Source organism: Camellia sinensis, chromosome 12 (genome assembly GCF_055761805.1).
Source record: "Camellia sinensis isolate YWXY chromosome 12, ASM5576180v1, whole genome shotgun sequence".
Classification (NCBI taxonomy): domain Eukaryota; kingdom Viridiplantae; phylum Streptophyta; class Magnoliopsida; order Ericales; family Theaceae; genus Camellia; species Camellia sinensis.
Window position 1 is genome coordinate 95,761,218 of NC_138972.1, and position 11,302 is coordinate 95,772,519.

The 11,302-nt window shown below is 43.0% G+C and overlaps 1 protein-coding gene across 1 annotated transcript; it reads left to right on the forward strand.

The window, feature by feature from the left end:
• Positions 1–4,933: 4,933 nt before the first annotated feature.
• Positions 4,934–6,615, forward strand: LOC114277389 (serine/threonine-protein phosphatase BSL3-like). The gene is made up of 2 exons (XM_082899326.1): positions 4,934–5,336; positions 6,165–6,615. The coding sequence occupies exons 1-2, from the start codon at positions 4,934–4,936 to the stop codon at positions 6,233–6,235; spliced, it is 474 nt and encodes a 157-aa protein (XP_082755452.1). The 3' UTR covers positions 6,236–6,615.
• The last annotated feature ends 4,687 nt before the right edge of the window (positions 6,616–11,302 follow it).

An 11,302-nucleotide genomic window follows, 5' to 3' on the forward strand; every position in this document is an offset into this window, starting at 1 on the left:
AATAGAGAGGAGTAGGACCAGAAGAAGAAACACCCATATCAGCAAGTAGCCAGCGAAGCCAGAGAAGTTCCTGAGTAGTATCAGCAAGAGCTCGGTATTCAGCTTCGGTGCTAGAGCGGGCAGTGAGGGATTGTTTTTTGCTACGCCAAGTAAGAAGAGAATCCCCTAAGAAGAAGCAGAAACCCGTGGTAGAGCGTCGATCCGTAGGATCCCCAGCCCAATCAGCGTCGGAAAAGGCACGCAGATCAAGAGAGGAGGAAGCAGAAAAGTGAAGGCCATGGAACAGAGTGCCTTTGAGGTAGCGAAGGATGCGGAGTAGAGCAGTATAGTGGGGAGTGCGGGGAGCTGACATGTACTGACTAACAATGTGAACGGCATAGGCAATGTCAGGACGAGTTACTGTGAGATAGACAAGACTGCCGACGAGCTGGCGATAAAGAGTAGCATCAGAGAGAAGAGTCCCATCGAGAGGAGTGAGACGAATCTGAGGATCAACTGGAGTAGAGGTAGTTTTGCAATCAGTAAGACTAGCACGAGCCAGAAGGTCGGATGTATATTTGGCTTGGGACAAATAGGAACCAGTAGAATCATGAGAGACTTCAAGACCTAAGAAGTAATTAAGAGTACCAAGGTCCTTCATCTCAAACTGTCGGTGGAGAAACTGTTTGAGGTGGAGAATACCAGCTTCATCATTACCAGTGATAATCATATCATCCACATATAAAAGAAGAAGAGTGGTACCATGAGAAGTAGACCGGATAAAAAGAGCAGAGTCATAGGAGCTAGAGGTGAACCCAAAGTCATGAATGGCAGAACTGAACGTAGCAAACCAAGCACGAGGCGCCTGCTTGAGACCATAGAGAGCACGCTGTAGTTTGCAAACCTGATGAGGTTGAAAAGTGGACCCAGGTGGAGGTTGCATGTAGACCTCCTCAAGAAGATGACCATTGAGGAAAGCATTTTTGACATCCATCTGAAAGAGCCCCCAGTGGCGAGCAGCAGCAACAGCAAGTAAACTGCGAACAGAGGTAAGCCGAGCAACAGGAGAGAATGTCTCCTCATAATCAATACCATATTCCTGGTTGAAACCCTTGGCAACAAGACGAGCTTTGTAGCGTTCAATAGAGCTATCAGAATGTGTTTTGATTTTGTAAACCCATTTGCAGCCAATTGCAGTCTTGCCAGGAGGAAGATCAACAAGATCCCAAGTATGAGCTTTGTCTAAGGCCTGGAGTTCATCAGTCATAGCTTGCTGCCAAAGAGGATTAGTACAAGCCTCACGATAGGAGGTAGGTTCATAAGTAGAGAAGGCAGCAGATCCAACAATATAATCACGAAGATGGAGAGGAGGTTGAGTTACCCGGCGTGGTCGACCCGTAGGAGGATCGGTGGGAGGAAGAACCGGCGGAGAAGGAGGTGTGGCAATAAGAGGTAGACCGTCAGAGGGAGCAGGCTGGACGGGATCAGGAGTGAGCAAGGGAGTCTCGATGAATGAGGAACCTGTATTAAAATCAGCAGAGAAAAGATCGATGGAAGGATTAGTAAATAGTACAGGAGTGGAAAGTGCGGGTAAGTGAAATGAGGAGAGTGAGGAAAACATTTGGTGTTCCCAAAAAACGACATGACGAGAGATACGAAGACGTTTAGAGAGAGGATCCCAACAACGAAAACCTTTATGTTCAATTCCATACCCAAGAAAGCAACAAAGACGAGAACGAGGTTCAAGTTTGGTGTGTTCATGAGATTGAAGAAGAACAAAGCAGGCAGAGCCAAAAACCCGGAGATTGGCGTAAGGAGGGGGAGTGCCATGCAGACGTTCAAAGGGAGTTTGATTATGGATGACAGGAGTAGGAGCACAGTTGATAGTGTAAACAGCAGTGAGGGCAGCTTCCCCCCAAAAGTTTTCAGGACAGGAAGAAGAGAGAAGGAGAGCACGAGTAGTGTCAAGGATATGCCTATGTTTCCGTTCAGCGCGGCCATTTTGCTGGGACGTGCCAGCACAAGAACGATGAGGCAGCGTACCATGATGCTGAAGAAAGGAAAGGAAATCTGAATCCCGATATTCCATAGCATTGTCAGAGCGAAAAATTTTGATGGTTTTGGAGAATTGGGTGTGGACCATTTGGGCAAATCTATAATAAATGTGTTTAAGTTCAGACCGATGTTTCATGAGAAAAAGCCAAGTAAACCGGGAAAAATCATCAATAAAAACAACAAAATAGCGAGAGCCCCCCATAGTAGTAGTAGGGGAGGGTCCCCAAATATCTGAATGTATAAGATCAAAAGGTGCAAGGGAAACAGAAGTACTTTTATTAAATGATAAAGCAGGTTGTTTGGCAAGTTGACAGGGTATACAATCGAAATGATCGGGAATTACATGACCCAACTGGCCACTAGAAACCAAAGACTTTAAGCGATTAACAGAAATATGCCCTAAGCGACAATGCCAAAGATGAAAGGGAGATAATGATGAAGGCGATGTAGGAGCAGCGATCTGAGGAGAGGGAGGAACATGAAGGTGAATGAGTTCATAGAGACGTCCACGCTTACGGCCAATCCCAATAGTCTGCCCCGTCTGAGGGTCCTGTACCAAACAATCAGTAGCAGAAAATGTGACAGTTAGACCAAGTTCACATAATTGACCAATGGAAATAAGGTTTAAGGTGAGAGCAGGAATATGATAAACTTGAGGTATAGATAAAGAAGAGGTGGAAACAGTACCAACATGACGAACAGACATGAGGGAACCATCAGCAGTATGAATGGAGGGAAAAGGAGAAGATGAGGAGGATGAAGAAAAGATAGTAGAACTGGAGGTCATATGATTACAACATGCAGAGTCAAAATACCAAGAAGAGTTACCTGGGATGACAGACAAAGCAGTAGGAGGAGTTGTACCGGAAGGGGAGAGAAGTTGTTTGAGCATGGCCTCTACATCCGTCGGAGAAAAGCGAGGGGTAGACGGAGCAGGTGACTCAGAGAACCCCGCAGAGGCAGAAGCATCAGTGTGAGGAGATTGATTTCTGGAAGCAGCAGCAACAGTGTGATGAGACTGATTCCCGGAAGCAGCAGTAGCAGTGTGATGAGACTGATGCCCGGAACGATGAAAGCTTCCCCGGGAAGAGCCACCGCGAGAGGAGTGGCTATTGGAGGATGATCGGGAAGGATTGCGAAAACAATCCTGTTGCAGATGACCAGGACCAAGTTTGTTGCAGTAGCGACAGGATCTGACGGGGCAGTTGACCAGGAGATGGGTTGAAGGAAGGCCCCGATTCTGACAATAGAGGCAAGCAGTGGTCCGCGAGGGAAATGACGGCCGGGACGGAGGAGTGGCAAGAACAGAGTCCACATGATGAGTTTGAAGTGTACCAAGACGAGTCTCCTCTGATAGCAACTCAGAAATTGCTTGTTCAAGAGTGGGCAATGGATGACGATGAAGCAGAGAGGCACGTACGAGCTCAAAAGAGGAAGTAAGAGCCATGAGAAAGTGCACCAATCTTTGCTGGTTGCGATAGATAGTAAATAAAACAGCATCTTCGTGGTTATGCCAAGTCGGTTCTGAAAGAGCAAGCTGATCCCAAACAGAGTACATTTGAGAAAGGAAGTCATTGATGGACTGAGTGGATTCTTGGCGCATGCGATGAAGTTGGTTCTGAAGTTGATATTGATGGGCAAGACCAGTAGTCTGGTATCGTTCTTTCAAAAAATTCCAGATGTCTTTGGCAGGAGTATTTACAGAGTCTAGCTGAAAACGACCAAACTGAAGACTGATAGAGGTAATAGAGGTATTATGAAACCAGGTAATGATTTGGTAATTCTTACTGTCCCATTCCTCAAGTCGGTCTTCATATGTAGCAGTATGAGCAGTAGTTTCAGTAGTGACACTGTCTTTTACCGGTTTAGTCACATCCCCGGTGACAATTCGCCAGAGCTTCTTGCCTTTGAGGAAGGAAGACATGGCTTGGGCCCACAGAACATAGTTTGAACCATTCAAAATAACGGAAATGGGATGGGAGGCATCAGGACGATCCATAATACTAGTTGAGTAGGATTAAAGCAATAGGAATAGACCTGTAGGAGCAAAATTTGGTAAAACAGAGTGTACCAGTGAGTCCGGAAGGTCGAAAATAGCCAGGAAAGGTCTGCTGAACAGAGATGATGTTAGTGATGATGTCAGCGGCGCACGTTAGCAGAGTGCAGGGAGGAGCACGTTAGCAGGAAGGCGGCAGCGCACGGTAGCGAACAGGCGCAGGCGCGGCGCACAGTAGCCGTTTTGGCGCACGCGGGTGCAATGTAGTGAAGCGGCGCACGAAAGGCGCACAGTAGCAGGCGCGGCGTACGGGAGTGGTAGGGCTGACGTCAGCCGCGGTTGTGTGGGCGCGTGGTGGCGCGTGGCGGAGGAGAGTAGCAACAGATGGCGCGTGCGGGCGCGTGTGAGAGTGGTGGCGGAGCTGCTGACGCGCAGAAGACAAGGGCGGCGCGTGTGGGCGCGTGGAGGGTGTTCTGAGAACGGGCTTGGTACCGTTGGAATCGTGAGGAAATTCCGAGCGGTTTGATGTATGCCACTGTGTACGGGACTAAACACCAAAATAAAAAATTGCCAGAAATGTAATACTGGGCTTTGATACCATGAAAGAATAATTTGAGAGAGTGATAGAGGATTGAGAGAGAGAGAAAGAGCTACTGAAATATTCTGTTATTGTATTAATTTACAAGATGATTTACACTCTCTTTTATAGAGAGGGAAAGCTACATAGGGTGCCTTAATAGCACCGAAAGAAGAAACACAAATGGGGAACATCATTATGACTAACACTAACATCATTATGACTAACACTAGAATACGAATGGGGAACATCATTATGACTAACACTAGAATATACAATAATAAACTAACAATGGAATATACAACAATAATAAACTAACACGAGACATGGATGTTGATTCGTCAATGGCGTCAGAGACCGATCACGATCCAACAGGCCCCAACAACAACGGCCCGACGTCCGAACAGGCTCCCGCGGCCGTGACTTCTGGATCTCCGGCGGAGCCACCGCCACCTCAGCCACCTCCGCCGCCGGCTCAGGCCCATCAGAGCCCCGTGGCCGGGCCGAGGACTGCTCCGACGTACTCTGTGGTGAACGCAATCTTAGAGAAGAAGGAAGATGGGCCGGGGCCGAGATGCGGGCACACCTTAACGGCTGTGGCTGCAGTTGGGGAGGAAGGGACGACGGGTTACATTGGACCGAGGCTGATTCTTTTTGGAGGAGCCACTGCTCTTGAGGGCAATTCTGCAGCTCCAGGGACTCCATCTTCGGCTGGAAGTGCTGGAATAAGTATGTGTTTGGTTATTGGTTTAACCCTTTTTTGCCAATTCTCCAATTTATTGTATTTTATGATTTTTGGGTTTTCATTTTTGCCTATGTACAACCCTAGATACGTTTCAGTTCAAGTTGATGTCTTGTGTTTCTGTTTTTTTGGGTGTTCATTCTTGCCTCTGTAGAAGCCCTAGATATGTTTCGGATCAAGTTATTTGAGTGCAATTTTATATTTTTATAACATGGGTGTGCTCTTAATGAATGTAACTGGAATCTTTGTAAACCTTGATGTTGAGGTGCCTGCCATAGTAACTGTAATAATGCTGAATTCTTGTTGCATGTGTTGGTTTTGTTTTTTCCCTTTTATGTATTTTGAAGTCCATCTTATCCAAATGGCATTTAAATGTGGGTCCAGTTGAACCCTAGTAAGTGAAGTTACTTTGGTTTTTGCCTTGTTCAAGTATTTTATGTCATTGTTCTTTATGCTTTGTTTGTGATGTATACAACCCTAACTTTGTTGAAAAGCTCAACTATCCAATTCTCAACCTTAGATATGTAATTGATTTGGTATGAATGCAGCAGAGGTATGCCCACCGAATAAGAGATGCACACATAGATGTGCGTTTGTGTGTGTGTGTGTTTTTTTTTTTTTTTGGGGGGGGGGGGTTATGTCTGATATTTGCTACCCAACATGGATGAATCTTTGTAAAATGAAGAATGATACTGTTAATTTTATGTCATTTTTAGAACGGAAATGTTTTATGCTTTAAACCTTTTTCGAGGTTATGCTTTTTTTATTTGCTTGTTATGTTGTTCTATCATGCTTTAATGAGCTTTCTGTTGCAGGATTACACCCTTTGGAGAACCTCCCACTCCAAGGGCAGCACATGTGGCAACTGCTGTGGGTACTATGGTAGTTATTCAGGTTGGAGGACATATTGATAATTCAACAGTTTATCCTACTTTTTCTTCTTTCAGTTAGTTAGTAAATAGTAACTGCTCCCTGTTATCCTTCAATCCAACACAGGGTGGAATTGGTCTAGCTGGTTTGTCTGCTGAGGACCTCCATGTTCTTGATCTCACACAACAACGACCACGATGGCATAGGTTAGATTCCCCAAAATTGTCCTTGCCCATTTATTTATAAAAGCACTTTCACATACATGATTATGTATTTTTGTCATACATCTATTAAAGCAACGTCAATATCCCTTTAGGGTTGTGGTCCAAGGTCCTGGACCAGGGCCACGTTATGGGCATGTTATAGCTCTGGTGGCGCAAAGATATCTGATGGCAATCGGTGGGAATGATGGTGAGTCGCTTGATATCTGCTTTATTTTGTGTGCTCGAGTATGTTTTCCATTTTCTGGTGTTAAGCAATAATTTGATGTATGATTCCAGAAAAGGGTCCTTTGCCAAGCCATATGAATCTTATATTTGTCAATGCATTAGTTTTTTGTGGGTGTAGGACAAATTTTTAATTTGGGGTTCAGTAAGGTAGAAGGGTGGTGGTTGGTTAAGGTAGAAGGGAGATGGTTATCTGAATTGAAGGGGCTTCAATAGATTGGTTTCAAATGCTGGTTGCTGGATTTTTAGAAATCTTATTAGGAATTGATGGGCTAGGGTTTCGGGGCGGCATAGGTCTGAATAGGTCTGCTTTGGAGGCTCTAAAATGCTTAGTAAATGATTTAGAAAGAAGTTGAATATTAGGAGGATGACGGAGAGATGTTTCTAATTCTTGTTTTTTGCCATTAAGTGTGACAGTGATAATGTGTGCATGCTTTTAGTAATATTTTAATTTTAGTATTTTTTATTAAAAGAAATTTGTGTTCAAGTTATCAGTATTTTCCTTTTAACCTTTTTTATTTTATTTTATTTTTATTTTTTAAAGGATCTTCTAACTTTTAAATAAGTTTTTTGAATTAAAAAAATCAACCAGAAAAATACTGTTTAAAAAAAGTGATTATTCAAAAACAAATTTGTCAAGTTTGTCTTGTCGGATTTGTATGTCACTTGTATCATTGGTTGCATTTGATTTTTATGAATGTATCATGGAAATAGAATTAAATAATTATAATTCACCATCAGAAATTACTCACTATTAAACTGCACGGTAAATGAGATCTTTTATTTTTATTTTTTATATTAAAATATTTAGAATTATTAAATTATATCTCAAAATTTTTATTTTATATTTTTTTGGGATTTTTATTGATAAATTTCATTTAAGGTTGGTTTGGGATGTTCTAAAAAAGTGCACTTTTTGACTTATTGACTTATATGGGTTGGGTTTGATGTGATGTGTTAGAGAGGTGATGTGATTTAAATAAGATGATGTGACTTAAATAGGATAGTGATTTTTTAACTTTTTGTATTATTTAGGTTATGCCAAACTTAGCCTTAGAAGTGTTTTAATCCAAAAAGTTCATGAAAAAAATTTATTAACCCATTTAGTCCCATGTATATATAGTTTTATTCTATAAAGTTCTTTTTCTTGATTTACACTCTTTTTTTAGACTCTTATGCCTTTATATTTAATTTTGATACCATTACAAATATTTTTTGAACGGTTAGCAATTTTATGATGTAAATATTCATATTTTAACATTCACATTGGTAAGAATGTAAAATTGGCCCGTGGCTCGTGAGCGGTCCGAAGATCGCCCCCGGGTTGGGGCGGGCCCTGTCCGTTGACAATGTGAATATTTACATTGACATGTTAACATTTACATTGATAGAAGTGTAAAATTGGCCTGCAGCCTGTGGGCGGTCCGAAACCCGCCCGTGGCCCATGGGCTGCCCGGGGCGGGCCCGGCCCGTTGACAATGTGCATATTCAGATTAACATATTAACATTCACGTTGATAGAAATGTAAAATTGGCCCGCGGCCCGTGGGCGGCCCGAAGCCCGCCCGTTGCCCGGGGCGAGACGGGCTGTAAATATTCATGTTTTAACATTCACATTGGTAAGAATGTAAAATTGGCCCGTGGCCCGTGGGCGGTCCGAAGCTTGCCCCTGCTCCGTTGACAATGTGAATATTCACATTGACATGTTAACATTCACATTGATAGAAGTGTAAAATTGGCCCGCGGCCCGTAGGTGGCCCGAAATCTCCTCGCGGCCCGTGGGTTGCCCGGGGCAGGCCCGGCCCGACCCGTTGACAATGTTAATATTCACATTAACATATTAATATTCACGTTGATAGGAGTGTAAAATTGACCCGCGGCCCGTAGGCGGCCAGAAACCTGCCAGTGGGCCTGGCCCGGCCCGACTTGTTTACAATGTGAATATTTACATTGATATGTTAACATTCACATTGATAGGAGTGTAAAATTGGCCCGCGGCCCGTGGGCGGCCCGAAACCCACCCGCGGGCCCGGTCCGACCCGCTTACAATGTGAATATTCATATTGACATGTTAATATTCACATTGATAGGAGTGTAAAATTGGCCCGCGGCCCAAAGCCTGCCCGTTGCCCGGGGCGGGGCGGGCTGTGCTGTAAATATTCATATTTTAACAGTCACATTGGTAAGAATGTAAAATTGGCCCGTGGCCCGTGGGCGGTCCGAAGCTCCCCCCTGGGCCGGGGCGAGCTCGGTCTGTTGACAATGTGAATATTCACATTGACATGTTAACATTTACATTGATAGAAGTGAAAAATTGGTCCGCGGCCCGTACGCGGCGCGAAACCAGCCCGCGGCCGGTGGGTTGCCAGGGATGGGCCCGGCCCGGCCCGTTGACAATGTGAATATTCACATTAACATATTAACATTAACGTTGATAGGAGTGTAAAATTGACCTGCGGCCCGTAGGTTGGCCGAAACCCGTTCGCGGGCCCAGTCTGGCTCGACCCGTTTACAATGTGAATATTCACATTGACATGTTAATATTAACATTGATAGGAGTGTAAAATTGGTCCGCGACCCTGAGCGGGTTCGACCTGTTGACAATGTGAATATTCACATTGACATGTTAATATTCACATTGATAGGAGTGTAAAATTAGCTCACGGCCCGTGGGCAACCCGAAGCCCTCCCGCGGCCCGGGGCAAGCTCGTTTGGGCCCGGGATCGAGCCCAGCCCAAGAACTTGGGCTAGGACCTGGGCCATCACTTTGAAGCTTGGCCCGTATAAGGCCCATTTAAGGCTCGGCCCGAGGCTCGGTGTCTTTTTTGTGGAAAATAATAAAATTTTGGGAGAAAAAATTAAAAAGAATTAAAAAAAATGGCGAGGCTCACCCAAGCCCGACTTAAGCCCAAGTCTAGGCCCAAACCCCTTGGCTCGACCCACCGGGGCATCCAAAGCCTGAATACCTTTGTGCTAGGATTAGGACCTAGGCCTAATTTTTTGGACCGTGGGTCGGTCCGGCCCAGCCCAAATTTTGGCAAGCACCCACGAGGCTTTACATGGTTTGGCCCCGGTCCGGGCTGGGCCGAGCCCTTACACATTGATGATATGAACATTCACATTGACGGTGTGAACATTCACATTAGGGGTATTTTGGTAATTATGTCACTCATAGGACTTATTGAAACATAAGAAAATAATGTGGACTAAATGGAATATAAGTAGATGAGAAGGGTATTTTGGTCTTTTACCTCAAATAGGAATATTCACATTGATGGTGTGAACATTTACATTGACAGTGTGAACATTCACATTGACGATGTGAACATCCACATTAGGGGTATTTTGGTAATTATGTCACCCATAGGATGTGAACATTCACATTAGGGATATTTTGGTAATTATATCACCCATAGGACTTATTGAAACATAAGAAAATAATGTGGACTAAATGGAACATAAGTAGATAAAAGGGTATTTTGGTCTTCTTACCTCAAATAGGAATATTCACATTGATGGTGTGAACATTCACATTGACGATGTGAACATTCACATTAGGGGTATTTTGGTAATTATGTCATCCATAGGATGTGAACATTCACATTAGGAGTATTTTGGTAATTATGTCATCCATAGGATTTATTGAAACATAAGAAAATAATGTGGACTAAATGGAACATAAGTAGATGAAAAGAGTATTTTGATCTTCTTACCTCAAATAGGAACATTCACATTGACGTTGTGAACATTCACATTGACGGTGTGAACATTTACATTGACAGTGTGAACATTTACATTGACGATGTGAACATTCACATAAGGGGTATTTAGGTAATTATGTCACCCATAGGATGTGAACATTCACATTAGGGATATTTTGATAATTATGTCACCCATAGGACTTATTGAAACATAAGAAAATAATGTGGACTAAATGGAACATAAGTAGATGAAAAGAGTATTTTGGTCTTCTTACCTCAAATAGGAACATTCACATTGACGGTGTGAACATTCACATTGATGATGTGAACAGTCACATTAGGGGTATTTTGGTAATTATGTCACCCATAGGATTTGTTAAAACATAAGAAAATAATGTAGACTAAATGAAACATAAGTAGATGAAAAGAGTATTTTGGTCTTCTTACCTCAAATAGGACCTAATGGAATAGCCAAAAAGAATATGGGTTGGATGGAATAAAGACCTTAGAAAAAGGATTTATCAAAAAAGCTCCCTATTTTTTTTTATATAATTTAATAAAAAAATGAATTATAATTGTAAAATTATAACCAAATGTATTACAAATACTGAAGCTTTATCAAATCAGCTACATAGATTTCAGTCAATATCTCTAGCTTCTATAATACCATCTTCCTTCAACATCGCCCTTGATAATATCAATGAGGGTAAGGGAAAATCAACTGGATGCAAAATAATATCAATTACTTCAAGATCAATTTTCGCTAGACAATTTACAGTTCTATTAGTTTCACGCCAAGTATGAGAAACTATGCAGTTGTCGAATTTGTTTAGGAGCTTCCAAATCCGATTCAAACAACACTTCACCCTTGGATTATGAGATTGTTTCTCCATTGATTGTTTTAACTGCACTAAGAGAGTCAGATTCAATCCATATG

What these genes read in the sequence shown, in the direction of transcription:
- LOC114277389 (XM_082899326.1), top strand. Translation starts at nt 4,934, where the DNA reads ATGGATGTTGATTCGTCAATGGCGTCAGAGACCGATCACGATCCAACA. An exon ending in GGCTGGAAGTGCTGGAATAA is followed by an intron (nt 5,337 to 6,164) that starts GTATGTGTTTGG and finishes TTTCTGTTGCAG; the next exon opens with GATTACACCCTTTGGAGAAC.